This window comes from Thermomyces dupontii (genome assembly GCF_041956625.1).
Source record: "Thermomyces dupontii strain NRRL 2155 unplaced genomic scaffold VTN31scaffold_4, whole genome shotgun sequence".
Classification (NCBI taxonomy): Eukaryota; Fungi; Ascomycota; class Eurotiomycetes; order Eurotiales; family Trichocomaceae; genus Thermomyces; species Thermomyces dupontii.
This window is the reverse complement of record NW_027192310.1, coordinates 1907351-1934410: the sequence shown is the minus strand read 5'-3', so window position 1 is coordinate 1934410 and position 27060 is coordinate 1907351. Positions and strand designations below refer to the sequence as shown.

Genomic DNA, 27060 nt, shown 5'->3' with positions numbered 1-27060 from the left:
CATAAGCCTGGTTCTTTGGCCAGTTGACCCAACTCCAGTCGGCACTAGGTGTCGGACATGAGGAATGAATGCTGCGAGCATAGTAGCTTGGTACGGAGATGCCCCAACACCAAACGTAAAAGTCAGTGAGGCGCCTTCCTGGATTCTGGCAAGCGAGATCACGGGGAAGAGAGAGAATTACATATGCGGTCTCCGCTGTTCAAGAGCCGTCTAACTCAGAAGCACCTCACGGCCCCCGCATCGGCGATGGGGCCGAATCCAGCGAGGTACTTCAGTACTGCAGTGGATTTCAATTCAGTTCTGAGCTCTGGAGGACAATTGCATGGTTGTTTGTACCCCGATACTGAAGTGAGAGCTACATCCCACGATGGAGATGATGTCCATCGCTATTTCTCGCCTGTGTGCTGCATCTAGATGCTCTGTTCTACGAGCGGAGCATTTGCCGAATGTCGCTTCCCGACCTGCGCGGCCCTTTTCCAGCTCCCCTATATTCAGAAAACTGACCACAGAATTATCGGAGTCCCAAGTCGCAGCGCTCAAAGTCAATGGCGATCGCCTTGCAAAGGACATCCACTACACCTCGCAATGGGGCACGGGCATACGATGGGGACCGTACGTAGACATCTTCAACCAGACAAGCTAGCATCTTGATTCAAGTAGCTAACGTTGTACTGCCATCATCAAAGAGAGCCCAATGACACCGGGATGCAGCGCTTGGCTCTTTCGGAAGAGGACAAGAAAGCGCGCGACTGGTTCATCCAGACCATGAAGGATCTAAAATGCCAGATCACGGTCGACCAAATGGGGAACATATTCGCTCTTCGGCCTGGCCGGCGAACGGATGTTCCTGCAACGTTTATGGGCAGCCACCTCGATACGCAGCCGACGGGGGGCCGTTATGATGGCGTCCTTGGCGTGCTCGCCGGCGTTGAGGCGATCAGGACGTTGGATGAGCTGGGCATTGAGACGGAAGGGGGCGTAGGCGTAGTTAACTGGACAAAGTAAGCAGCGGCAATCAAGATTGACTTGGGCCAGCATGCTGATACTACAAACAGCGAAGAAGGCGCCCGCTTCCCCATCAGCATGGTCAGCTCCGGCGTCTGGGCGGGCAAGATCCCGCTATCCAAGGCATGGAACCAGAAGGAAGTTCCAACGGCAGTTTCTCCTCCCTCAGCTATCTCCGCCCCGGAGACGATGAAGAGCGCCCTCGAGAAAATCGGCTACCTCGGGGCCACGCCCTGCTCCTACGAAGCGTACCCCATTGCCGCGCACTTTGAGCTGCACATCGAGCAAGGCCCGCACCTCGTGTCCACTGGCCAGCGTATCGGCGTGGTGACGGCCGTGCAGGGGTACCGATGGTACCGGATCACAGTCACGGGGCGGGATTGCCACACGGGGACGACCGCCTTCGAGCACCGTGCCGACGCCCTGTATGCCTCGGCGCGGATGATGATCCGTGCGCGAGAAATCGCTGCGGCCCACGGCTGCCTGGCGAGCGTCGGCATCGTAGACGCGAAGCCCGGGAGCGTCAACACTGTGCCGGGGCTGGTGAGTTTCAGCCTCGATATCAGAGGCCCGGAAACGTCCGCCGTGGGTGTCGTCGACAAGGAGCTTCGCAAGGAGTTTGACGCCATTGCGGCTACCGAGGGCCAGGGCATCGGAAAGCCGTGCCGGGTCGAGTGGACACTGGACTTCGACACGCCGGCGACGAAATTCCATCCGGATTGCATTGACTGCGTGGAGCAGTCCGCCGAGGCAGTTGTGGCGCAGGATCCCTCGGTCCGTGAGCCCAAGGCGCTCATTCGGAGGATGATGAGCGGTGCGGGACATGATACTGTTTTCACATCGACAAGAGTGCCGAGCAGCATGATCTTTGTGCCCTGCAGGGACGGCATCAGTCATCACCCGGAGGAGTTCGCGACGGCGGAGGACTGCGCGGCTGGGGCTTCGGTACTTCTGCAGGCTGTTGTTCGATATGACCGGAGGAGATTCCAGGCTTAGACAGGGCACTCATTGTAGATAGATATGTGAGCAACTAAGACAATCCTTCACAATCATGAAGTTTGCCATCAATCTAGCTGTATTCATAGCGGCATCGCGGAAACCGTTCCCTTTCTTTTGCTTGATCTTTGTTTGTCCTATTTGACCATGAGGAGAAAAAAATAGGATATCAATCATGAACCATTTTTCCCTCTCAAGTCGAACATACAGAAACCACACACACCAAACAAAGCACGAGAACACCGGTTCCCCCCGTTTTACGATGCAGGAGCACCACGGCCACGACCAAACCCACCACGGAACGTCGGCGCGAACTCGCCGGGGGCACCGCCCTCCTTGCCCTCGTCACGACGACGGTAGCCACTGTCCCGGTCACCACGGCCACGGCCACCACGTGGACCACGGTCGTCGCCGCCCATCATTCCACGCGGCGGAGCATGCGAGCGCTGCTGCTTGATGTGCGTCGCGGGCACAATCTCGGCGGGGACGTGCAGCCATTCACGCAGGTAGTCCAGACCCTCGGGCGTCAGGGTGTAGTAGTAGTACTGCCACGAGAACCGGGTCTTAACGTAGCCGCGCGACTCCAGGGATTGCATGGCTTTGATCACCTGAAAAACAAAAAAGAAAAAAAATGTGCGTAAGAAACCAGATTTCGTCGACGGTGTTCCACGGGGGCCCATCATCTTACATAAAGGTTCTTGGTGTCAATGTCGCCATGCTTCGGGAGGTTGAAGTCCTTCTTCGCCACGAGCACGCCCTCTAAAGCGGATATCAGTATTCGATCCCAATGTAGCCATGGTGTTTTCCCCTTTGCTCTCACATACCCCGGAAGAGGTACTCGTGGATCTTCTTGCGGTCAGCCTTGGGAATAAGCCTGTCTCGAAATCAGCCGTTGCCTCCAAAATCACCCTCATAAAATCAATCATGCATACATTGTCGCGAGTTCCTGGCGCTATTCGGGGAATCGCTTTGACAATGGCCTGATTTGGCTGGGACGTGGTGGTTCCGGTAGTCTTGCAAGTTGGCAACCAAGATTCAGTGCGATTGTTTTTTTCGGATCGCCTAGGGTGTGTGCCCTAATCTACGCGCTAATCCCGGATAGGGTAAAATTCATCACGTGACATTTTATCTATGCCAAGTCTTTCTGGCCAATCGACCTCATCTCCCGCCATGGCGACGGACCGACCTTCACAAACCGCGCCACAACTGCGCTGAGGCGTCCAACGCTCATTTCGATCTGAAGAAGGTCCGCGCATTATACAACCATGGCGGCCAAGCCGGTCAACGTTCTCCTGTCCACTTTTCCCGGGCTTTCCCTGCCCGCGACACTGTCGTTGTCACTTCCATCCTCATCGACGATCTCAGATCTCACGGAGAAGATCGAGACCTATCTGCCCGACTCGCTGAAGCGCGCTGCTGTTGGTCTCGTTCTGACGACAACAAATAACAAACAACTCCTTCCGACCTCATCAGAACCCCTGACATCACTCCTCCCGAGACGATGTGATCCGACGGACGCCGAATGCAACCTCCTTCCGCTACGTCTCAGCGCCCCCCTCCGAGGAGGCAAAGGCGGCTTCGGCTCACAACTCCGCGCCATCGGAGGCCGCATGTCCAGTAAGCGGCGGCGCAATCAACAAGAAGACAACGGATCGAACCGGAACCTCGACGGGCGGCGCCTGCGCACCGTGAACGAAGCCAAGGCGCTCGCCGAGTACCTGGCCGTCAAGCCGGAGATGGAACGGAAAGAGAAAGAGGAACGCCGGAAACGATGGGAGGCGGTTATTGAGATGGCGGAGCGGCGCACGGAGGAGCTCAAGAACGGTGGCAAGGCGCGTATTGACGGCCAGTGGATGGAGGCCCGGGAGGAGATGACGGAAAAGGCGCGCGAGGCAGTGCTCGCCGCAATGAAGGATGGGATGTGGAAAGATAATCTGCACGAGGGGCTCATTGGCGGCTCCAGCAGCAGTGCTGCTAGCGAAGGCAATTCGAGCCAGGCCGAGTCGAGCGGGACGGAAAGTGACGAGGATAATAACAATACGGATGTTAAGGTGACGCACCCGTCAGGACCCGTCACGAAGCCTTCTGCACCACGGCGATATGTTGGCTTCGACGAAGATGATGAATTTATGAGCGAGGAGGAGGAAGCTGGAGAACAGTAATCGGGTTATTTTAAAGGAAAGGGAGGGTTTATGCTGGCATTGCTGGTCCGGCGTTGGGGGTAAACACACTGGGAAGGGTTATATCTTCGATATTACTGTATTCTGTAATCCATAGGAATGCATTTCTTTCTCTCCAGCAGGCGGACTCGAGGCACCTAACCGTATGTTTTGTGTCTATTCGTTGTACAAGCGTTGACTTTGTATGGATGGAGAGGACAAGGGCGATTCGTATGATTAGTGAGAGGCCATCATTCGATAACTCTGAGGTCCAACTTTTGCCCCTAACGCTGTCAAGTTCAATTCAAAGTGTCAAGCGGCAAGCCAGATGAAGCTGGATGGAGAACTGATGCCAATTCACCCGCCTTTCCTGTTGCGGTTAGCACCTATCTTATCTGATAAGGACCGGAAAATCGTTCTTCAATCCGATCTGCATGCAAGCCAACAATGATATGAGTACAGTTCGGCAGCTCAGAAAAATCCTAAACTTGCAGACAAGCATCTGCCTAATATCAATTCGCAACAAGACGGCTTCGTCAAAATGTTCACCTGTCCCAGGTGCGCATTTCTCAAAAACTTGCAATTGGTGTCCAAGTCATATCCGCTGCGTCGCAATATCCATACCCCCCGATCGTTGTATTCGGTGCAACAGCGACTACGTCCAGGACTTGTTGAAATCTTTCCGTCGAGAAGAAACTTGTCAGATGCAGCGACAGCGAGGACAACAACAACGACGACGACGACGACGACCGATGCGTCGACAACAAGCAATTTGACTGTACCTCTCGAAAGTCGTGAGCAATCTCCACAACCGCCGTCGTCGCCAATACCTCCCTCTGTGCAACCGGAGCTATTACCCCTTTGCTGTCCCGGATGCGGCGCATATGCGCAGACGATCGATCCCAATGAGCCAGGATATTACAGCAAGACGCGGAGGCAAACGCGGAGAGCGCTGCAGGAGGCGCAGAGAGTGCTGGCGGAGCAAAGAAAAGAGGCCATGAAGGAAGCGAAGGAAGCAGAGGCTGAAGCAAGCAGCGAGGGTGCTGAGAAGCCTAGTCGTCCTCCGAAACCAATCTGTGAGTGTTCTCTTGCGGAGCAATGAGACTTGTTTTCTCAGCGGCTGACACCGGAAATCACAGTTGACGAGGTCGCGCTCGAGGAGAATCCCGAGTTAGCGGAAAAAGCGACCAAGATTGTGGCCGCGACGGCGCCGCCCACGCAGGTCTGCGACAGATGCCACGATCTGATTCACCACAACAAGGGCGTCCCTGCGCCAACGCCAACGATCGAGTCGATTAGAGCCTTGCTCGAAGAATCACCTCACAGCAAGAACCGCGTATACCACGTCATTGACGCGGCGGATTTCCCGGCTTCCCTCATTACGGGCATCTACCACGCGCTCGACCTGCAATATCAGCGGTCCAAGAACCGGCGGGCCAAGACCGAGAAGTACAAGCACGGCAAGCGGATGACGACGATCAGCTTCGTGATCACGCGAGCGGACCTGCTAGCTCCGACGAAGGAGAAAGCGGACTCGCTGATGCAGCGGGTACGCAGGATTCTGCTGGATCGGCTACATCTGGATCCGGAGGACGTGCGGTTAGGCAACATCCACATGATCAGCTCGCACCGCGGGTGGTGGACAAAGAAGGTCAAAGAGGAGATCCGCGAGCATGGCGGAGGCATCTGGGTCGTAGGAAAAGCCAACGTGGGCAAGAGCAGCTTCATCACGACGTGTTTTCCCAAGGACTCGCGGAACTTGGAAAAGGTCGCGGAGCTGCTCGCGCAGCGACAGCAGGAGCCGGAACTGCCGTCCACGCAGGAGAGCCCTGAACTCGACACAGATAGCCTTCTACCCCCGGCGCCACGCGAGGAGCTCTTCCCAACGCTACCGGTCGTGTCATCGCTGCCAGGCACGACGGTATCCCCCATCCGCATCCCCTTCGGCCGAGGCCGGGGGGAGATGATTGACCTGCCAGGGCTCGAGCGGGGGAATCTGCACGACTTCGTCAAAGACGAGCACAAGAGAGACCTAATCATGACCAAACGCATGAAGCCGAAACAACTCACCATCAAGCCCCGGCAATCCCTCCTCCTCGGCGGCGGCCTAGTCCAAATTACCCCGCGGCGGCCACCGTCATTGGAAGGCCCCGAGGGAGAGACGCAAAGTGACTTGGAGAACAAGGACGACGCAGAGCCACCGACAGTCCTCGCAGCCAACTTCACCCCTCTCGAAGCGCACGTCACGCGCACGGAGAAAGCCATCGAGATCCTGCGCGGCGAGCGCACGTACAACACCGGCGGCGGGGGGCGCGGCACGCAGGTGATCCGGCCAGACAAACTGCACACGGTAGCATCGGCGGGGATCGTCACGTTGAGCACAGACGTGACGCGCAACCACCTGCCGCGGCGGATGCAGAAGGAGCTCGAAGACCACGGCACGCCGCCGCCGCCGCTGCCGTACCGCGTGTTCGCGACGGACATCCTAATCGAAGGGGTGGGCTGGGTCGAGCTCACAGCGCAGGTTCGCGTGCGCCGGCTCGTCCCGGACCTGAACGATCCGACGGCGCTCGGCGAGACTGAAGAAGAGAGGAGGCGTCATCTGCCACACGTGGAGGTCTCCTCGCCGTATGGCCAGCATATCCAGACGCGCCCGCCGCTGGAGACATACCGGTTCATCGAGGAGAAGAAGCGCAGGGATAAGCGGAAGCTGAGTCTGGAGAGCGGCTCGCATCGTCCGCAGAGGCAGAGCATCAGTATCAAGAAGAGGGCCGCACACGGGGGCAAGGTTTGAGCGTGTACTATATACTCGTTGTTTTTCTACTCTTTATGTCGGTGTCCTGGATGAATAGATAGAGCCGACGCGCGTAATTCCCATGTACTAGACTTATAACAAATACACTCAAATCAATGGATCTAAACGCCTGCAGCTGTACCAAAAGCAAATATCAATAGCACGACGAAGAAAAAAGAAAATAGGGAGAGACATGGGAGTGAGATCGGAAAACAATCGAGAATAAGAATATCAACAAAAGAAACAATAAACGTCGAGTCGAGTCGGTAGCGAAGGACGATGGGATAGAATCGTCATCCTAGCAAGACGAGAGAAGACGAGGCGCATATGCGAGTATGACCAGACCCCAACATCACCCAGCCCGAATAAACAATCCCCTGGTATCAAAGAAAAGGAAAAAAAAAAAAAAAATAAACATCATCAGATGAATCACCGTCTTTTTTCTGTCCGTTGGACGAGGACATCACAGGTCGATCAAGCTCCCGCTCTGCGGCTGCTGCTGCTGCCGCCCACCAAACGGATTGTTCTGCTGCGTGAACCCCGTCTGTTGCGGCACGAATTGCTGCTGCGAGTAGAACGGATTGTTGCCCGTGCGGCTGGCCTGCAGGCGCTGCGCTCCCTGACCCACCGAGTTGATAAACACGCCGGGCGCAGTGTGGTGGGCCGGCACGCGCAGTTCGCCAACATTGCCAAAGGTGTCCTGGCCCTCGCCGCTGGCAAGCAGGGCGTTGAGCTTGGCCTTGTACGGGTCCTCTTCGTGCTTGGGTTGCATACTGGCCATCGTTGCGGCGGTAGTAGCTGACGTGGTGGCGGCGGTGGTCGCAGTCGGAGGTCGGTAGTTAAGGATCGGATTCGACGAGGACGCCGTGAAGCTGGTCGTGGCCCTTTCCTCTGCAAGTGTATTGAGGGAGGGCTGTGTCGGGCGCGACGGCTGCGACTGCGGGCGGCTGATGGCCGCGGCGAACGGGTTGTTGGACCCTGTTGGTAGCGGTTTCAACGACTCCTGCTGCTGCGCACTGCTGATGGCCCATGGATTATGGCTGCCAGGCTGCAGGTAATTGTTATCCTGCTGTTGTTGCTGCTGTCCGAACAATGAGGCATTGTTTCCGTACGGGTTGTTGCTGAACCCCGTCGCTTGCGGCTGCAAGGTGGTCTGCGGTTGCAAGAAGGCCTGCTGTTGTTGACCGAACTGTTGCGACGGATCGAACCCGGTCGGCTGCGTCTGGAACCCGTTGGTAACGCCGTTCTGGTACCCCGTCGGCTGGTATCCTGTTTGGAATCCCGTTTGGTATCCCGTCTGCTGATACCCCATGGGCTGGGAGTACTGGTTGTTGAGGAACCCGGTGGTCATCGGCTGCTGCGGATCGATGGGGTTGCCGAACCAATCCACGGCAGGCTGCTGCTGGTAGCCTTGATTGTACCCGGTCGGCTGCGGCTGCGCGGGCTGCGTGGTTGTCGGTGTGTCGTCGAACAGCGACTGCGCATTGCTCTCCTCAAGCTCCCGTCTCCGCAGCTCCTCCTCCTCTTTACTCAACTTGATTGCTTTGGCCAGGTCTTCGTCCTCTTCCTCGGCCTTGGCCTGCCGCTCTCGCCGCTTACGTTCTTCCTCAGCTTCGGCCTTACTCGCTTCGATCGCCAGGCGGTATTCCGCGTCTTCATCCTCCTGCTGGCGACGCCGCCGGTCCCGACGAGGGTCCGGCCGCCCACCGTAGTTGTGGTATCCACCCTCATCGATGCCGGTGACGCGTGACTTCCACAATTTCCGGTCGGAGCGCTCGTTGCGCAGGCGTTCCTCGTCCAGAATCAGGGCCGTCAGTTCTCTCGCCGCAACCCGGACTGTCACGGTCAGTCAGCGTTGCGAGCCCCTCCAATCCCAATTGTTGGAAGAACATACCGTTCTGCCCAACATCCCGACCTTCGTCGTCGATATACTGAAACTCGCGCAGCGTCTTGATGATGTAGATATTCTTCCGCGCCCACGTCACGACGAGCTCGGAGCCCTCGTGCAGGCAGTAGTCGAGCACCTTCAGCGACTTGAGCACGTGGCGCCAGTTCTTGCCCTTATCATTTAGCCGCTTATCCAGCATGTCCATGATCTCGTAGAAGTCGGTCGGGCTGCCGAATGTCAGGGCGGCGATCTCGCTCATCTCGGTGCCCGTCGGGCCCCAGGGGTCGTTGCTGGTGGCTGCATGGGGTGAGCATCTACTACTATCTCGAAGTAGTTGATCAACGACTCACCATTTCGGACCTTTATCTGGACTGAGGAATAGCCCTTGGTAACGTTCTTGACGCTTCGCACGACCTTGGACATGGTTGCCGAGGGGTGAGGGAGGACGGTGTCGTCCTCAAGAGTAGGAATTTACACGCTGTGCCCAGATGCTTCCGTCAGGGTAATGAATACTGCTTGTCAGTTTCCGTGCTTCTGTCGTCCACATGCAGTCTGGCGAGGGGTGAAAAGGAAAGCCGCCACCGGCCGAACTCTGAAGCAATGCGATCGATGGGTGGGTGATCGAAGCGGGCGTCTCGGATGGCAAATCAATTCAGCCGGGGTTGGGTGGACAAGGAATGCGAGATCGGAGTGAAGGGGGATAAACAGGGAGTAAAAAACAAAAAAAGCAAGCAAAAAAAGAAAAAGACTCTTGGCCTTGAGTTCCGAAAAAAAAGTTAGGAAAAATGAAGATGATGAACAAGCGTGGCTGAGTTCAGGTTTGGGCGTTGATGAAGCATGACGAAGGGTTCGACATGCCGCCGAACGCCCACGCCGCGCCGCTCTTGGGCTCCAATTTGCTGAGAAATGTCGCTCTGATGCTCCGAAGACCTAGATTTCTATCCTGGAGCTTGTACTTAATTTAATCAGGCGTTTCGTCGTGTATTTTCCTGTGTTTCCCATTGTCCGGGGTCTCAGCAGGGCCTAGGGATTCCAACCAACGTCCAGGTTCATTGGTACAATGCTGCATTTACTAAACAGAGATATCAATCTTTTTCTCTACAATGGATTGCCATCTCTGCTACAATGGCCAGGGATGGCTGGAACGATGATACGAAACGACGGCATCATGTATACAATAGCTTCAAAGTACCCATAGAAATCTCAGACTTTGATTCTCAGCCTCTCCTTTTTGTTATCTATTCTTCAATGTTGAAAAACTGGAACATCGGCTGCCCCGGTACGGCGTTCTCCGCCTGCAGATTCTCTCGCCGCTCCCCCGTAGCGACGACGGTGCCCGTCTTGCCGCCCTCGTCCACTGCCACAATCTCAATCTCCTTGGCCCCCGTGGTGCGCTTGAGGCCCGGGATCATCTCCGTCAGCACTGTGAACTCGTCAAACGGCAGTTTGCGCTCAAACACCGTCTCCGGAGACTCCTTGTTCACGACAAGCCGCTTCTTGAGCGCCTGCACGAACGGCATCGCCTTCTTCATCTCTCCCAGCTGGCCAACCTTGGCGTTGAGGCTCTTGTCGTCAAACGACAGGTGCACCGCGTCAAACGCCTCCCGCACCAGGTCGATGTACTTCTCCTGCCACTCCGGGAACTTCTTCGCGGCCAGGATCACGACCTTCTTGGGCTTCTTCGGATTGAATGTCACGTTCTTGCCCTTGGACAGTTTCTTCGCGTAGTTTGCCTCCGTCGACGTGATGGTCGACGACGTGTTGCGCACGTACTGCCAGGCCGCCGACAGCGCCACATCGGCCGGGGGAACGTCGGGGAAGGTGGCCCGGTGAATGGAGGTGGGCTGCAGTCGAGTTAGAACGGACACGAATGCGGTCCCTGATGGTCAAGGAAATGTACATACCTTGTGCAGAACGTCACGCCAGATATACTCGGCCCAGTGCGGCGCGATCGGCGCAATGATCAGCGCCTGCAATTCGGTGTACCGACGAACGATATCCCGGTGCACGCCCACATTCGCACCCGTCACGGCCTCACGGTAAGCATCCCGAGCACTGACCATATCGTACAGACCGGACTTGAGGGCCAGCTTGAAGTTGGTCTCCTCGTAATGCTTCTTGGCCTCGGCAACGAGCACGTTCAACTCGTTGTCGAAGTACCGGTCCCACGAGTTGTACTCGCCCGTTCGGAGGCTCTCGTCCTTGTTCATTTCCTCCAGCCATTCCTTAAGCGTATACAGACGCAGGATGTTGCTGTTAGCAACTGTTTCATCGAAATTGGCGTCCTCCATCCCGTCTCCGGCATCCGCAAACGCAACGCGCGTGGCATCGGCGCCGTACTTGTCGACGGCATCGCGCAGGGTCAGGAAATTACCCGAGCTCTTACTCATCTTCTCGCCGTTCAGCAGCAGGTGGCCATTGGTGCGAATCGCCCGCGGCCAGTAAGAAGGCGACAGCAGAGCGATGTGGATATACAGGCAGAAGGTCAGATGGTTCTGGATCAGATCCTTGCCGGACACCCGGACGTCCAGGGGGTACCAGTATTCGAACTCCCGGCGCATGACCAGCAGCTTCTCACGGCTAATGCCGCTCTTCTCGACGAGCTCATCATCCAGCTCACGGCGCGCAAAGACATAGTCCCACACCTCGTCAATCATGTTCTCGGGCTTGATTTGAAGCGGGCCCAGCGTCTTTCCATACCGGTCGCTGTGCAGCAGGTGCGCAATGGTATAGTACGTCATGTAAATTGTGCTGTCGCTGAGCGACTCCACCAGGAATTGCGGGTCCCATGGGAGCTTCGAGCCCAGACCGTACGTGCGCGCGCACGCCCATCGGTTCAGCCACGTGAGGTTGGCTTCGAAGCCGTTGCGCGTTTCCACGCTGTACGTGTTCAGCTTGTTCTGGACGTAATCCAGGGTGTCCTTCTGCCATTGAGGATCGTTTTCTCCGTAGTTCAGGAACCACTGGCCAAGATACGCCACCACGCACTCGTCTCCGCTTCGGCTGATTACCCGGCCCATGGGCTCTGCGTAGGCGAACGCATCGCCGCTGTCGATCAGCAGGCGGCGGACCTTCTCCTTGGCTGTCTGAACGGCCTCGCCCTTGAAATCGCCCACAAGGAGCTTCCCCTTGTAGAAGCCTTCCGTGTATGCCAGTTCCTTGGCTTTGGCCAGCAGAGTCGTGTCCTTGGGCGACTTGATCTTGAGCTCCTTCACCAAGGCGGGCGCAGTCAAATTGCCATACGTGGGCGTCTCAATCAGAGGAATGATCTCGAGATCCGCCCACTCCTTCTTGATGCCGTAGTAATCGGCCTTCTTGATCAAATCCATCACGGTGGCATAGTCGTCAGGGCTATCCGAGGGCACTGAGGTCACGACACCGGTTCCCTTGGTTGGCGAGATAGTCTCCATGGGCAGAATCCGGATGCCGTTCGTGTGCACAGACAGCGGCGCATGCACTAGAGTCCCAATGAACGCAGAACCGGGGGCCTCAGCGACCTGCGGCAGCTCGTCCTGCGTCTTGGGGAAGTGCTCGCTGTCGAAGAAGATTCCCTGGAAAGCCATGTTCCAGGCTGCCCGCTTGGTGGAAATGTAATACTCCTTTTCCTTGACTCGGAAAATGCCATACGTGATCTTCGGGCTAACAAAGCAGCATGTCTGCCCGTACATGGTTTCGGGCCGCAGAGTAGCAGGGATAAAGTACACATTGGCGTCATCCTCAACCTTGCCCTTGACGATTTCCGCCGCCTCGGGCGCCCACTCCTTGACTCGGAGCTTCACGGCCGTGTATTCCTGCGGGCCAATCCCTTCACCTTCCGTCCGATCATGGTCCATGCAAGGCTGGCCGTCCTTCGGCGAGTACACCGTGTAGCGGCTACCGTACTGGATCTTGCCCAATTCATGCAGACGGTTCATCTGCCAGCGGACAAATGCATCGTAGTACGGGTTCGCGTCCGTGGTGACGAACTGTCTCCGCCAGTCGATTCCGGCACCGAGACTGTCCAGATCCCGAATGGCAAGGGGCGGGAAGTGGTGAAGCCAGTGGTTGGCGTCCGCAAACTTGTGGATTTCCTCCAACGGCACGCCGACCGCGAGCATGATCTGGAACTGATACTTCATCTTCACAGTCTTGGCGGCGGCCTTGCTCTTCTTTGCGGAGAATTTGGTGGGATCGGCAGCAGCGTCCTGCGTCGGGGCGGGTGGCTGATCCGGGATCTCTTCCTCGTCCTCTTCTCGATATCGCTCAAAGTTCTTGCCGAAGCGCTTGATCTCCTCCGCCAGCTTGTCCGCGCAAGCCTTGATGGGCATACCGGTACAATGGAAGCCCAGAGGAAACAGGGCCCTTCGACCCTGCATCCGTGCAACGCTGGTCATGAATATGATCTTACTTGCAGTGAAGGCATGTCCGGCGTGGAGGGTCCCGTTCATGTACGGATAGGCCATTGTCCCCATGAACTTGGGGTATTTCTCGCGCAGCTCCTCCGGAGACATTGATCCGGCTGGAACCTCCTCCAGGGAGGGGGCGTCGGCCTCGAAGATCTTCTCGGACTTCCATACTTCCTGGTACCGCTTCTCAATGGCAACGAGCGCATTTCTCTTTTCGAAACTCTCGATCTTGAGGGTGTTTCGGGTGCTATTGCTCGGGTCGAGCGCTGCAGCCGAAGCAGCTGCGGCAGCCATGGTGTCGGGGTACGGACGTGTGTGCAGCGTATCGGGCTGTCGGCAGCGCAGCTGGACCTGGAGCGTGGGCAGTTTTTCAAAGGACCCTTTGGCGGCGGGGCTAAATGCGGGCACAAAAGTTCAATGACTCAGTATGCCAGTTGACGCCTTGACGGATATTTACCAACCAAATACAGTTTAGTGTACTCAGTACTCCGTACTTACTAAATAAATTACTTACGAGTTAGGCCTACCGCCTACCATTGTAGGTTATGTACAGGGTACTCCCGTACTGACATTTCGATGCAGAGTACGCCCCCCACGCCCCGACGACAAGTACAATGCGACAATTTCATGATGACAGTCATTGAACATGTGGAGATCTCAAGAAAACCTAGATTGCAGCCAAGTAACCAAGGTTTCGAGTAGGGCCTCAGTAGGCTGTCCTTTGGAGCTCAGCGCGGAAATCACTGAACCCCGTACGGAGTACAAAATTACAAATCACGTGACTCTAATTCACTGACGAAAAGATCTGGATACTCGAGACGGGACCATCGAGAGCTTCAAGGTCAAGAGTCCCAAAAACCTGCGCCATTGATTAGCTTTGTAGCAGTTGGCGGGCTGAATATCACTTCGCTTGCTCTTTCTCTTGTGCATATACCTCGTTTCTTGCTTTGAATTCTCCCTCCAGCCTCTTCTGCGGGTCCGACTGGCCTGCGGAAGAATCCCAAGTGATTCACCATGGTCAACCTATTCAAGCGAATGCGAAAACTCAAATCAGTACGCTCACAGGAAACCTCCTCAGACTTGATTCGAACGATTTATGGCTGACTAAATGGTCTTTCAGAGGGTAATTACTTCCCCGTCGCGAGCACAATCGACATTACTCCGACTTTACTCTCAGATGCTATGACATTGGCAGAGCCTGACAATTGATGAATATTGCTGACCACCGAGTTACAAATCCTACAGCTCCTCAATGTTCGTTTAGGTCCCGGCGCGGCAATCCTCCCTACCCTCACGCCCGGCGGCGGCTCGACATCAACATCAAGTAAACTCCCAGCCGTCACACGCATGCACCTCACCTACGCCCGCTACATCTATGGCGGTCATCAAGGCTCCCGACATTTCTGGCGCAACTGCCTCACACGCTTGAAATACCATAACCCAGCGCTCCCCATAACCGTCAAACAAACACTGGACCAAGAAGGCCCCGCTGCGCTTACGATCTATTTTGACGGCAAGGTGCCCAACAGCGCCGAGAAACACAACGCCGCCAACCGCATCAACGACCAGCACGCGCCGAAGCCGGCAGAAAATGAGAAAACCGTCGTCATCGATGCAAAGAATCTGACGTACACGGAGATCTGGGACCGGGTCAAGGAGGCGACAGGTGCGCAGGAAGTCCAGGCCACAGACGAAGAGAAAGCCGAGTTGGAGTGGTTGGAGCAGCTGAAGAAAAAGTCGGAAGTGGATCGTGCCCGGGTCGCGGCGATTAGACAGGCGAAGAAGGATCAGGAGCGGATGCTGCAGGAGGCACGGGGAGAAGCGGAGAAGCTACGACAACAACTGTAATGATTATTTTTCCTTTCCCCGTTTTGTTGTAGGTATATGGGATGAAATATTGAAATATTGTACAATAGAAGTGAAAGAAAAGTTTTTGAGAGTTGATATACCAGCTCCCAGTCATTAGATATACACACACACACACGTTCGAGACCGAACCCAAAAACTGATAGTCACAACCCATCATGGTATCACAAACAAATATCACCCAAAACAACTCCTCCGAATGCAATCCTAGGAATGAACCCAAACAATCGCGTCGTTCAAAAAATTCAAAAAACAAGTAAATAGCCAAGCGCTGAAGCAGCCACACTGTCGGGTCGTCCATCGTATAACTTCCAACAAGATACTGGTCCAAGAACATAGAAAGAACAAATGAATTGATTCAGGAAGGGTCCGGTGTGTAGTTGGTTTCTCCCAGCACATTCTGGCCACCAGAAACCGTGGCCGCCGGAGCGGGTGAAGATTCCCGCGGGGGTTGGGACGAGGCTGAGGATAAGGGTCGGGCCGCATTGGCCGCCTGCAGTCTCTGATCCAAGGCCTTCAGAGCGAGCGCCCGCCGCCGCTCGGCCTCCTCGCGTTTAGCCATGCTTCTAAATCCCCCGGCGCCCCGAGTATTACTCAGCAAGCTGGGCAGACCGGCTTGGCCTCGAGCCATGGCATTTTCATTGCTTGTAGCAATTTCCTCGGCGGAAAAGGGTGTGCAGAGTTTCATAGCCACGAGCGCCTCGTAGATACGATCCGCGACAAAGGACACCGGAGGCTGCATGACGTCGGGGAAGAAGCTGGCAAAAGTGAAAGTGTCGCTCGCGTCACCCCTCAAGCCGAGGCCGTTGGTCGAAGTTCCTGTCAAATCTGGCTGCCGCTTGTAAAACCGCAAATAAGTCCAGCTCGTCAAGAGGCCGAGCCAGGCAAGAATGGCGGCCGTGTCGGTGCCAAAGATGAGACCACTGATGGTGTTCAAGAGGAGGAAGATCGCGGGGAAATGTTTGACGCGCATTTTGACAAGACCTTTCAGGATGGTTACAGTGTGCTCCGGCACCAACTGCTTAAAAGCGACAAGAAAAGATGCTTGAATGGACACGCCGCCGCAAATCTGGGTTAAACTGAAAGCCGTCGGTGGTCAGCATCACTGTACAAACGGAGCACTCGGGCAAACATACCCGCGTAGGCCATTGCTGGTCAAGGCGGCCCAAATGACATAGATTGGAACTGCTACGGCGTTTGGCACAAAACTAACAGACGCAATGAATTTGACAAACTCTCGCGATCCCCACGCGCGCTCGAGGTATTTCCCTCCATAGAAAATGGTGGCACCGTTCAGGAGCACAGTAAAGATGTTCTGCTCGACAAAGGTGGCGGTGGCCAGGGTCCAGGGATAATAGAGAAACAGCGACGGTACCAAGGTCAGATAGGGAACGACCGGGGTGTTCTGTTGGCCATCAGGGCCAATCTCCAGCTGCCTCCATCGAGCGACATTGTACAAAAAGCTGAGGACAAGCACGGTGATCAAAAGGGCGCGGGTGGCCGGCGGCAGGTTGATTCGGGGCGCCATACTCCTGGCAAAGCGCAGAGCGACGGTCAGCGCCCTGCGACGGGAGGATATAGATCAGGATCCTGGGTTCGGACGGTGCCGGTCTCTTTGCTGCCAGGCTGTCGGTGCTCGGCGGTGATGGATGAATTTCACGGTGGTTGGTACTCTGGATGTACAAATGCTGACTAAGCTTCCATTCTCTTAAGTAATTAGTCAGCTGACGGGGCAATTTGCTGAGAACCGCCCTTCGCTGGACTTGAACTGGAGAGTGGGCTTTCAGAGAATCAGAGCACATTCAAGTCAACTTTCAATGCTTTCCTCGGGTCGGGAAAAAATGAATGTTTTCCCAAATTGAGGAGATCAGGAGAAAGATCCTGCGACTCAACGGCCGACTAAATGAGTACCAAAATGGAAATATATGTCATGAACAATTAAGCGTAATTGAGTTACTGCATCAAGAACTAGACTCGGCGTTAGCGGCTTCAGGGTTCCAGGCCGAGTCTCAATCTCAACTCGAAGCCCTCCAAAAGGTCCAAACCCCAATTTGACTTTGGCTTAACCTAAGCATCGCTTGCATCCGACTGTCGTCCAGTCGAGCTGCCGTCGTCCTTTTGCTTTGTCGACGTTTAGAATCAACCCGGGCCTCTCCATTACGCCAGTTCTTTGCCCTTGGGTGCCTGAGGGTCCAATCCGCGCCGTTGCGCCCAGGTCCCGCGATCCATTCCTCAGAGCTTGAGTCCGCGCTCGACTCTCATTTCTCTCAACCCCCATTAAATCCCGCTGCTCCTTTCTCTTCTCGGTGGTCGCAACAATCGGCCGGAATCGATAGAACAGTTTATTTCTGCGTCTTGCGAATCACAGACTTGTTCGACACCGGGCATGACACTCGGTGTCGCCTATTTGATATGTAATTATGGATCTTACTTCGCACCATGTTAACTACCTAATATGGAGGTTCGTTAGCTTTGCTTCTGCCCCCTGATTTCGGTTTGTTGGATTCCGTGAAAAACAGAAGCTGACTATTATTATTGTTGGATTAGATATCTACAGGAATCAGGTTAGTTCCGTGACGATTGGTTTGTCCGCGCGAATTCTAACCGATTCTAGGTCATGGCGAGGCGGCGGTCATGCTCCAGCGGGCATGGAACCCCAACCCGCAGTCCCTCCCATTTGCGCCATACATTCGCAATCACGCGCTGGTGTCGCTAGTCCAAAAGGGACTTCAGTATCATGAAATTGAACAGTCCCTGGACGAGGCAAGTCGAGACCCTCCTGGTATATCCATGGGCTGGCTAACAGGTGTCATTTGCTCTAGGATGGCAATCCTGTCCCGATGTCGCCGTCTAAATCCTTCTTCGGACCAACACCGTTCGACCTCGACTCTTACAAACCACCGCAGGAGGATGACCGACAGGGTCAAGTACAAGGATTGTCAGAGGATGGGCAACAAAGGGCGCCATCTCCTACAAAAGGCCAGCGCCCTAGCCATGCTGCAAACGGCCTTGCAGCCGCCGAGCCCCCACTTGGAGCCAAGAAGGTCAGCAAGGGTGATGCCGCCAACGGTGACGGCGGCGTAATGGAAATTGAAGTCAATGGTGTCAACCACGACCAGGTCATGACACCGGGAATCAAGTCGCAATCCCCGTCAGAGCTCGCGGTGGATGTTGATGGCGATGTTGCCATGGCGACTGAGGCCCACGAGGACCAGGAGCCTCCAGCACCCCCAGTTACTTTTACCTTGACGGAGGGGAAGAGCATCGGCGTGCAGAGTACTGCCAAGACTCCGGATCTTGGCGCCTGCACATCCACCGTCGATCTGAATGTGGGTCGTCCCGATCACGTGATGATGGCCACGTGGCGGCCATATGATTCGTCCATCTTTGCAGCCGCCAGCGAGAGTGTTTGCGGTCTGTGGAAGCTGCCAGGGCTCAGCGACCGGGCTACAGCCGCTCCGGTGCACGAGCGCATCTTCGACAGCCATGGAGATGGGTCGTGGGTGACAGCCCTCGCCTGGCATCCGTCGGGCGACAAGCTTGCCGTCGCAGTTTACGGCACCGAGCAACGCGGCTCGATTCAGATGTTTGATGCCGAAGGAAATGCCGTGGATATCCTCCCAGATGCTCCTGGGATGATTGTCGGGCTGCATTGGGCGCCGGGCGGCTCGTCCATGTTGGTCGTTGTGTCTATCAATGGCAATTCGGAGCTCACTCTGTGGGACGATTCACTCAAATCCGCGGAGCTCTCGGCGGACCTAGTAATTGACGGCGAAATCTTCGACGCAACGTGGGCAGGGACTACTCAGCTGTTTGTTGCAGGCAGTGGCTTTGTGACGCAATGCGGCACAGATTCGGGCCTGCGGGTAGTGAACAGATTCGAGTCGCGCATATCTTCCACGGAGTGGTCATTTGTTCGCGGCACCAAGAGAGCTTTCTCCGCCGTGGCTGTGGCAGTGTCCTCTCCAGCCACAAGCATATGGGTACCAACGCACGACATGCTGCTTGAGGACATTCACGATGGGGACATCACCGCTGCGGAGATCCGTCCGGAGCCCTTGACACAGGAAGCCGAGGCATCATCCTCATTGATCCTGGCGACATCGTCCATCGATGATACGTTGCGGATTTGGAACGTCAATCTACAGTCCCGGGAGATTACGAATATCCACACCCTTTCGCTGGTTCCCAAAGTGCCGGTGCTGACACTGGCGTTTTCCCCGGACGGCTACGCTATCAGCGCCGCCACGGTAGACACCGTGGCCATCTGGAATGTAGACCGCGGCGGCGCGCCACTGGCCACCTGGACCGCGCCCGACACGCGAGAAGCAAAGAAGGCGACCACCAACGGCGACGTGCAAGTTGGGAACTTGATCCAGTACCGGTGCCTCGCTTGGGACAGCGACTCGAAGCGGCTCATCATGGGTTACGGAAGTCAGGTGCGTTTCCAAAATTGCAGGAACAAAACAATGAACTCTTTCAACTAACAGATATGCGCACACAGATGGCTGTCATTGACATCCAACGACGAGCCGCAAATGGTGTCTTTGACGAGACATGACACCGCAGGAACTCCTTTGTGCTCCATATGAACCTCATGTCCTCATGTACAATTTGAAATGGAAGAGAAAAAAAAAAAGAACAATCGCATTTTTGTTTGCGCCACGGCGCGGCATGATTTTGTTTTCTGTGAATGTCCAAAATCATACAAGGAAACGGAAGAAGGGAAATATCGGGATCATTCAAAACCACCGCGGGACAAGATTCGGTTTGGGTCTGGCGTTCTTTGTCCTTAGCTAACTTTGAGCTTGTCTCATGTCTTTTTGTATGGGGCGTCCGTGGCGTAGCTTCGGTTTGTTGCGAGCATTGAAAGGTTGTTTTTTTTTTTTTTTTTGAATTGAATTGAATTGAATTTGAATTTACCTGGGATCCAGGGTTGATGGTTGATGTGTTTGATTCACGCTCCATGGTGTGCTTCCATGTCCACATCTATCTATCAGATCATTACACAAGCCCTTTTTTTTTTCTTCTTCTTTCTTTCTATTTCCCGATCATCTTCGTCAATGATAGCACATGTATCGTCAGTGGACGGAATTGACAAGATGCCCGGCTAGGGGCTGACAAGGGATGGTTACCTGATGGAGGATCTATCCCATCAGCGTTTTGGACAGATTTCGTGACTCTTACCATTACCTCAATTCATACATAGCTCTATGCCAACAGCAAGCCGAGAAGGGATAACCCAACAGAGATGACTTTCATATACGTTCTCATTCATCTCATCAATACGGGGAAAGAGGAGGGAGGTCACGACGCAGTACCCTCCGCGACGGCAGCCTTTAGGTACTTCTCCTCTGCGCCCTTGATGCACTGGATATTCGCGCCGAGCTTGTTCAGCGTCTCGACATACTCGTCGTACTCGACGGAATCAAAGACAATCCCGCCTCCCGCCTGGAGGTAGGCGACGCCGTCCTTGACGAGCATCGTGCGCAGAGCGATGCACGTATCCATCTCGCCCGCAATCTCCGCGGTGCCGTCGGCGCTCGCGCGGTTATACCCAAAGTAACCCACTGCGCCGGCGTAGACGCCGCGCTTCTCGCCCTCGAGCTCGGCGATGAGCTCCATGGCGCGGACTTTGGGGGCGCCGGACACAGTGCCCGCGGGGAAGATGGAGCGGAAGGCATCGAAGCGTGTCTTGTCTGGTCGCAGCACACCGGACACCTGCGACACCAGGTGCTGCACGTGCGAGAACTTCTCCACCACCATCAGCCGGTCCACCTGCGTCGTCATCGGATCGCATACCCGGTTCACGTCGTTACGCGCCAGGTCGACCAGCATGACGTGCTCGGCTCGGTCCTTGAGGCTGCCGCGGAGCTCCGCGGCCAGCGCTGCGTCTTCTTCGGGCGTACGCCCACGTTTAACCGTGCCCGCGATCGGGTGCGTGATGATCCGTCCTTGCTCTTCCTTCACAAGAAGTTCCGGGCTCGCGCCGACGAGCTGGAAGTCCCCGCAGTCGACGTAGAACAAGTAAGGGGACGGGTTCACCGTGCGGAGATGTCGGTAGAGGTTGAACGGATGCAGCGACGTTGGCCGTGCGAGCCGTTGCGACGGCACCGCCTGGAAGATGTCCCCGACCTTGATGTGCTCCTTGAGCCGAGTCACATGTCTCTCGTAGCCTTCCCGTCCAATGTTCGACTTGTATTCCTGGTCGTGAACAATGGGACCTTGTGGCGGGAGCGGGATCTCTGGTTGCAGAAGAACGTTGATCGTGCTCTGCAGTGCCTCCTCTCCCTTGCGATACGCGGCCTCCAGCTCGCTGTCTGATTTAGGAATCGGCACATACGTGATCACCTTGATCACCTGGAAGAAATGATCAAAGGCAATGATCCTATCGTAAAGCATGAAAAACGACTCGGGCACCCCAAGCACATCCTTCAACGGCCGGGCAGTCTTCGGCTCAAAGTATCGCACGCAGTCGTAGCCCACATAGCCGATGGCGCCGCCCGTCAACGGCGGCAACGTCAGACCCGGTATTGTTGCGGTGCGGAACTGCGACAGCTCTTCTTCGAGAATCGGCAGCGGATCAGTCTCGGGGCCATGGCCGGGTCCGGTCTTGATCACCTTCCGGGGGTCTATTCAACAGCGCATTAGATTAACTTGAGCCCGACAAAGGGAAGCCAGTAGCCCCGTACCCGCGCCGACAAAGCTGTATCGTCCAATTGTTTCTGTTGTAGCCGCGCTCTCATATAGGAAGGACAGTTTGGAGCTATAAATTCTTCAGTCAGACAAAATGGTGCGGGGTAGTGAGCTCCAGCGATCGAGAACGCACTCTGCGGCAATCTTCAGATAGGCGACCGTGGGCGTGAGCAGGTCGGCCGGTATCGACGCCGTCAGGGGAAGCAGATTCGGAGGGTATTTGGAGCCGGCGGATTTCGCGATGACTTCGCGAGCCGTCTCGAGAGACGGCGTGACGGTGAACTGGTTCATGGCAGGTTAGACAACTACTCTAGCAACAAGAGTTCAATGCGACGGGGGAAGAAGAAAAGATGCGGGCACTTACGGAAGCCGGCATTCTCGGTGGATTGAAGTGCCGAGCAAAGGCGTGCAGTCACTGCAGTGGTGATGAATCGATGCTGCAGAAGCCGACAAATATATGTATGACTCGTCTTAACTGGGATGCAGTCCAAGGACGGAGTTACCCACTCCTAACCACCACCCAGATTCAGGTTAAAATGGGAGTTTTTAAGGTTAATCTAACAAACTTCTACTTTGATTGGTTGTGAGTAGCTAGGATATCCAATGATCAAACAAGATCTGAAGAGTCACTGTCTCGATCAAATTAAATTAGGTGTTGATACAGAGAGGAGGAAACGAACAACAGCCATTGAAGCGCCGGATTCGACAAGGACCAGCTTCAATTTCCACTGTTTTTCCCCCTCACGTCACAGAATGCAGCCACAGTGTTCGATAAGACTCATGTTCTGCAGCCAGCGAATGGTTCGATCGACGATCACATGAAGCTCACCGCCTCAAGCGCTTGTCGATCAAGCTCCAACTCCCGAAACCATGGCACTGGGAAAGACTACGGGAAATTTTGGGTTGCATGTGCTTCTCAGATGGGCCAGCTTGCCAGTCAATGACAAGTCATGGAATCGCATGCGGACGAGGACCCTCTGTCGCCATCCTTTGTCGACTCGGCCATCGACCTCGACGTCGCCGACCCGGCGGAAATAATTCAGAATGAATCGGATCGTCCATCGGACGCAGCCAATAGCACTGTGTTGAGCCGACTTTCCCGCATAACAAGCCTGGCTGCAGAAGCATTGCATCATGGGTTGGATGCGGAGCAGCAGGCGGCCATGGATGAATGTCTGGCCCGTTTGGAAGAGATCCTCGATCCACGACCGAGCTTGAGCCGAGAAATCGCGAAGAGCAGACCTCATCGCTCCCGATCAAATACTGCCACGCTGAATTCAGCCTCTCGATCGCGACGATGTTCTCATTCGGGTGGAGTCCTGGTCAAGACATCGGACGAGCTCTCAGGAGTCCTCGAGGAGCTTACGGTAGTCACCAATGAGCTCCAGCAACGAAGGGAGGATATGCGGCACATGCGCGAGCTATTTGTCATTAAGCGCGAGGAACTTACACGACGGGTCCAGGAGTTGGAAGGGGAGGTGCACGAATTGTGAGCTGGGTGATAGCAGAATATACTCCTACGCTCCGGAGATCAAGGCTAACAAAGATCAACTTCTGCAGACGGTCTGACGTCCACGAGGGCGCAATTGAGCTAGAAAGTTTACGAGGGACAGTTCGGGGCCTCGAAAGCTGGATCAACGAATGGGAGCATCAACGAGAGACTACCGGGGGCGATGCTTCCGCGGCCCGGGCAACACGCAAAAATAAAAACCCGTGGCGACGAAAACGACGGTCAAGGAATGGTGACAAAGCCGGAGATAGCGACTTGGATGCGCTTTTGGATGGGATATCGGCATGGATGCGAGGGTGGCATGATATTGACGAAGAAGTCCGCACCAGGGCGCGATGGCGGCATCTGCGGAGGGAACGAAGAGACTCGCTCCAGAGCCGCGAAGGGTCCCTGGAGTAACTGGGAGACTACTATGCGTCTGTAGTCTGTGCTGGATGTGCTTCCAAGGAAGGAAGTTCTGCGACCCGCAAAAAGTCCATTTGCTTGTCAGCTGAGAACAATCTCAGCATCATCAGTGGCGCGTCTGGTGACTCCAGATCCCCGAAGTATGCGGCGGGCTTGGCTGTCGATACATTCTGGTTGGGTTTCTGCTATGGTGGCAAAAACATCGAGGAAACATCATCCACTTGGATCGCTGGATCCTCGCTAATATATATTTACCTCCCACTCGGCCACTGGCCCCCTCCCAAGATCACGGAGTACAGAAAGATCAAAGAATTTCACTAGCACGGCATCGCTCTTAATGATGAGAGCCGGAATCATTACTATCCCACTGCCTAAATGGTCAACCGTCATGCTTGGCCGATGATCAGATCGGTCGCACAAGAATCAAGTCGAAGTGCTGATGCCAAAGCTACGATAAACTCAGAAACTCGGGTTGAACGAGAGATCCGATGTCGGTGTCCCGGTGGTTGAGTACTTTTGTTCTATTGCCGGCCTGCTCTGGTGTCCTTAGACAGGATGGCCGAGTGGTATTAAGGCGCGCGCCTGCTAAGCGCGTGGGTTCGCCCGCCTGGGTTCGAATCCCAGTCCTGTCGCACATTTACTTTTTTTTTCTCGTTTAAACACGAGCCTCCGCTTCATGGGAGGATGAAGGCTACGAACTAATTTATTTGTTCCTTTTTGTTGTTTCGACACTGCTACGTCCATACAGTGGTTTTGCCTACGCGCACTTGGCCTTGCATGACCACTCATACCCCCAGTGCCTTTAACAACCTCGCCAGGCCCTCCCTCAGCGTATCCTCGTCCTGTGAGAAGACGAGGCGGAACCAACCGATATGTTTTCCGTGCTCTTCCCCGGGATGCAGGACGACGCCCGCGTCCAGGAGTTTTCGAGCAAGCGCGAATTCGCGTTCAGTGGCCTGGCGACTATTGTACGTCCTGCTCAGTGGTGGGGGATGTTCGTCCTCCCCCGATGGCAAAAAACGGGACAAGTCAATGTAGACAAAGAAGCCACCACTCCTAAGCACGGTGAATTCTGAGAATCGAAAAGGATCGGATTGAAACAATATGACATACCCTCCCTTCACATATGGGATGCCCTTTTCGTCAAGGGCCGAGGTCACCAGTTTGTAGGACTTTGTGAGATGCTCTCTCGTTTTTGCAGTAAATGAAGCCACAAAGTCCACATCTTCAAGGACTGCGGATCCAAAAACAAGAGCCAGTCCCGACGGTCTATGGAATCGCCTGCAAAACATTGAGCTTGGTGTTTCTCATCTCATCCATCCATCTGGGCAGAACGTACATCAGCGCGCTGCTCGCAGTTCGGAGTTGTTCATTCGATGTGAGCAGAAACCCGAGGGACAGGCCTCCGGAAGCAAAATCCTGGTCATTGTCAGCTTCTTGCAACAACGGGTACGAATCGACGTAGCCAGTCTTTGCAAATCCGTACAATACGTGGACCAAATTCGGCTCGATCGGGAGCTGAAGGGATAGAACAGACGTGAAAGGCTTTGCGCTGGGGTCTCCAGAGTCAAAGGTGGAGAGAGCGTAAATCTCATCGCTTATCAAATGAAGCTTGTGTCGTGCGCAGAAGTCCGCAATGGCTTCGAGCGTCTCCGGGGGATAGCATCGACCTGGGTGATCGTGAGCTAAATCATCCTACTGTTTCCCGAGAACAACGGACCGACTGGGTTATTTGGGTTGACAATCAGCACGGCACGAATCCTTTGGCCTTCCCTCCCTGTTCTGACAAGGGCATCCTCGAATTTCTTCACCACCTCTGGCGAAAAAGCCTCCTCCGGCTCTGTATCGGCATAGACTATGCTAACCCCGGCTTGGATGCCATAGTCAAGCTCGAAGCGGCCATACACAGGCCGACTGACGAGGATTGCATCTCCGGGATCGGCCAAGCTCTGTGCAAGAATGTTCCCCAATGCTGTCGCATTGGCGCAAATTACGATGTGGTCCGGGTTGACAGGCTCACGTGGGTGAAAGTATCGGCCAAAGTGATCAGCCAAACCCTGGCGGAGGCGGCGTGCAATGGATGGATGGGGTATGTACGAGACGGAGTCTTTGCCGAAGGCCACCTAAACAAGTTCAAGCATTGATACGGTCTTCTTCTTCTCGAAACTCCGACTGGCATGGCGAACTACCTTGTCATTGATAAACTTGACTATTTCTTCCTTCATCGGCGCCTACGGGGCATTCCTCCATGTTAGATCTGACTGCTACCTTTCCCTGTGGCTTGCACTTGCTTGCAATGTACATACATTCTCGGCAAGGGCCAACGATATGACTCCATTGGGATTCGTGTCGTTGTTGTACGTTTGACTTGGAGGATAGCGCCACGGCAGATCCCAGAAATTCGCATAATTCTCTCCACGAGTAGACAGCATTGTGCGTGAATGTCAATGCTACACCCAGGCAGCCGAAACGTCGAAATCTTGACTTCCGTGAACCGCTAAGAACCTTGCAAGGAGAGGCGTGTTGTTGACGGCGGGGCAAACACGAGTTGTTGAGATGTATCACGTGGAGGAATTAAAATTACCGGATGAGGGAAATTTCGAGAATGAGTCGCATTTATCGGCTTCATAACCCTAGCCTAGGGGTAATAAAGCTTGATTTCAGGAACGTAAGGGTTGAATTTTTCTTGTGGCGTTGAGGGAGCCAGACATCATTCATGACAATACATACTACTCTTGGGTACCTAGTGGAACATCCTTCATACGGCGATCCTGATCAGCGGATGATCGGTTACATCGAGCGCACCCTCAATTGATCAGTAATACATCAAGATATGGATTCTTTGGCCAGGATATGAATATGAACTACTCCGTATTGAGGCATCGAATAGAAGCAGTCATCAGTCCAGACGACAAGCGAGCCTTTAAGATACTACCTATGTTCTACTCCGTAGGTTTTCCAGTGAAAACTTGCGTGCTCAGGTTCCAGATGGCCAGTGATCAAGTCTCTGAACACATACTTCAGCAAGTAGTACTACGTTTCTGTTATTATCCAATGCTGCCAGGATTTCACAAACCTTTTGCAATCGACTTGAGGTTCGAAAAGTGAACATTGGGCCGATGGTGCGCCTCGATGGCCATTGGTCGATGGTCCCCAGGTCACGTGCAGTCGATCCGCGATTGTGGAGATGCCCAAGCCGCCGCTCGGACCAAGCGATTACATAATCGTCGATTTCAACTTTTGTTGACAATCGCCGCCCAATTTCCAGGAACCCAGTGTTTATAGTTGTTCAGTAGACTTGACCGATCAATCGGCCCTCTTGGATACCGTGCTCGGGGACGTATATAATTCGCTCT

The 27060-nt window shown here is 54.8% G+C and overlaps 11 protein-coding genes and 1 non-coding gene across 12 annotated transcripts; 7 read left to right on the top strand and 5 right to left on the bottom strand.

Annotated features, from left to right (window-relative positions):
• Positions 1-367: 367 nt before the first annotated feature.
• VTN31DRAFT_5230 (uncharacterized protein) lies at positions 368-2001 on the top strand (the record flags this gene model as incomplete). The annotated part of the gene is made up of 3 exons (XM_069405707.1): positions 368-612; positions 687-1001; positions 1056-2001. 3 exons carry the CDS (start codon positions 368-370, stop codon positions 1999-2001), a joined length of 1506 nt encoding a protein of 501 aa, XP_069260743.1.
• A 257-nt stretch (positions 2002-2258) lies between these two features.
• Positions 2259-3163, bottom strand: VTN31DRAFT_5229 (40S ribosomal protein eS10; the record flags this gene model as incomplete). The annotated part of the gene is made up of 4 exons (XM_069405705.1): positions 2259-2609; positions 2690-2760; positions 2826-2875; positions 3159-3163. The coding sequence occupies 4 exons, from the start codon at positions 3161-3163 to the stop codon at positions 2259-2261; spliced, it is 477 nt and encodes a 158-aa protein (XP_069260742.1).
• Positions 3164-3266: 103 nt separating this feature from the next.
• On the top strand, positions 3267-4163 carry VTN31DRAFT_5228 (uncharacterized protein; the record flags this gene model as incomplete). The annotated part of the gene is made up of 1 exon (XM_069405704.1): positions 3267-4163. One exon carries the CDS (start codon positions 3267-3269, stop codon positions 4161-4163), a length of 897 nt encoding a protein of 298 aa, XP_069260741.1.
• A 538-nt stretch (positions 4164-4701) lies between these two features.
• On the top strand, positions 4702-6954 carry VTN31DRAFT_5227 (uncharacterized protein; the record flags this gene model as incomplete). The annotated part of the gene is made up of 2 exons (XM_069405703.1): positions 4702-5236; positions 5300-6954. 2 exons carry the CDS (start codon positions 4702-4704, stop codon positions 6952-6954), a joined length of 2190 nt encoding a protein of 729 aa, XP_069260740.1.
• A 463-nt stretch (positions 6955-7417) lies between these two features.
• On the bottom strand, positions 7418-9265 carry VTN31DRAFT_5226 (uncharacterized protein; the record flags this gene model as incomplete). Its single annotated transcript, XM_069405702.1, has 3 exons — positions 7418-8790; positions 8849-9139; positions 9193-9265. 3 exons carry the CDS (start codon positions 9263-9265, stop codon positions 7418-7420), a joined length of 1737 nt encoding a protein of 578 aa, XP_069260739.1.
• Positions 9266-14241: 4976 nt separating this feature from the next.
• VTN31DRAFT_5225 (mitochondrial 54S ribosomal protein mL61) lies at positions 14242-15075 on the top strand (the record flags this gene model as incomplete). Its single annotated transcript, XM_069405701.1, has 2 exons — positions 14242-14280; positions 14473-15075. 2 exons carry the CDS (start codon positions 14242-14244, stop codon positions 15073-15075), a joined length of 642 nt encoding a protein of 213 aa, XP_069260738.1.
• A 376-nt stretch (positions 15076-15451) lies between these two features.
• Positions 15452-16621, bottom strand: VTN31DRAFT_5224 (uncharacterized protein; the record flags this gene model as incomplete). The annotated part of the gene is made up of 2 exons (XM_069405700.1): positions 15452-16172; positions 16230-16621. The coding sequence occupies 2 exons, from the start codon at positions 16619-16621 to the stop codon at positions 15452-15454; spliced, it is 1113 nt and encodes a 370-aa protein (XP_069260737.1).
• An 892-nt stretch (positions 16622-17513) lies between these two features.
• VTN31DRAFT_5223 (uncharacterized protein) lies at positions 17514-19654 on the top strand (the record flags this gene model as incomplete). Its single annotated transcript, XM_069405699.1, has 5 exons — positions 17514-17554; positions 17641-17657; positions 17708-17856; positions 17916-19532; positions 19598-19654. The coding sequence occupies 5 exons, from the start codon at positions 17514-17516 to the stop codon at positions 19652-19654; spliced, it is 1881 nt and encodes a 626-aa protein (XP_069260736.1).
• Positions 19655-20400: 746 nt separating this feature from the next.
• VTN31DRAFT_5222 (uncharacterized protein) lies at positions 20401-22165 on the bottom strand (the record flags this gene model as incomplete). The annotated part of the gene is made up of 4 exons (XM_069405698.1): positions 20401-21725; positions 21786-21859; positions 21923-22071; positions 22154-22165. 4 exons carry the CDS (start codon positions 22163-22165, stop codon positions 20401-20403), a joined length of 1560 nt encoding a protein of 519 aa, XP_069260735.1.
• Positions 22166-22739: 574 nt separating this feature from the next.
• Positions 22740-23698, top strand: VTN31DRAFT_5221 (uncharacterized protein; the record flags this gene model as incomplete). The annotated part of the gene is made up of 2 exons (XM_069405697.1): positions 22740-23278; positions 23350-23698. The coding sequence occupies 2 exons, from the start codon at positions 22740-22742 to the stop codon at positions 23696-23698; spliced, it is 888 nt and encodes a 295-aa protein (XP_069260734.1).
• A 555-nt stretch (positions 23699-24253) lies between these two features.
• VTN31DRAFT_t53 lies at positions 24254-24336 on the top strand. Its single transcript has one exon. It is a non-coding gene; the product is annotated as a tRNA-Ser (tRNA).
• Positions 24337-24489: 153 nt separating this feature from the next.
• VTN31DRAFT_5220 (uncharacterized protein) lies at positions 24490-26136 on the bottom strand (the record flags this gene model as incomplete). The annotated part of the gene is made up of 6 exons (XM_069405696.1): positions 24490-24760; positions 24818-24985; positions 25044-25374; positions 25425-25827; positions 25894-25935; positions 26011-26136. The coding sequence occupies 6 exons, from the start codon at positions 26134-26136 to the stop codon at positions 24490-24492; spliced, it is 1341 nt and encodes a 446-aa protein (XP_069260733.1).
• Positions 26137-27060: the final 924 nt, after the last annotated feature.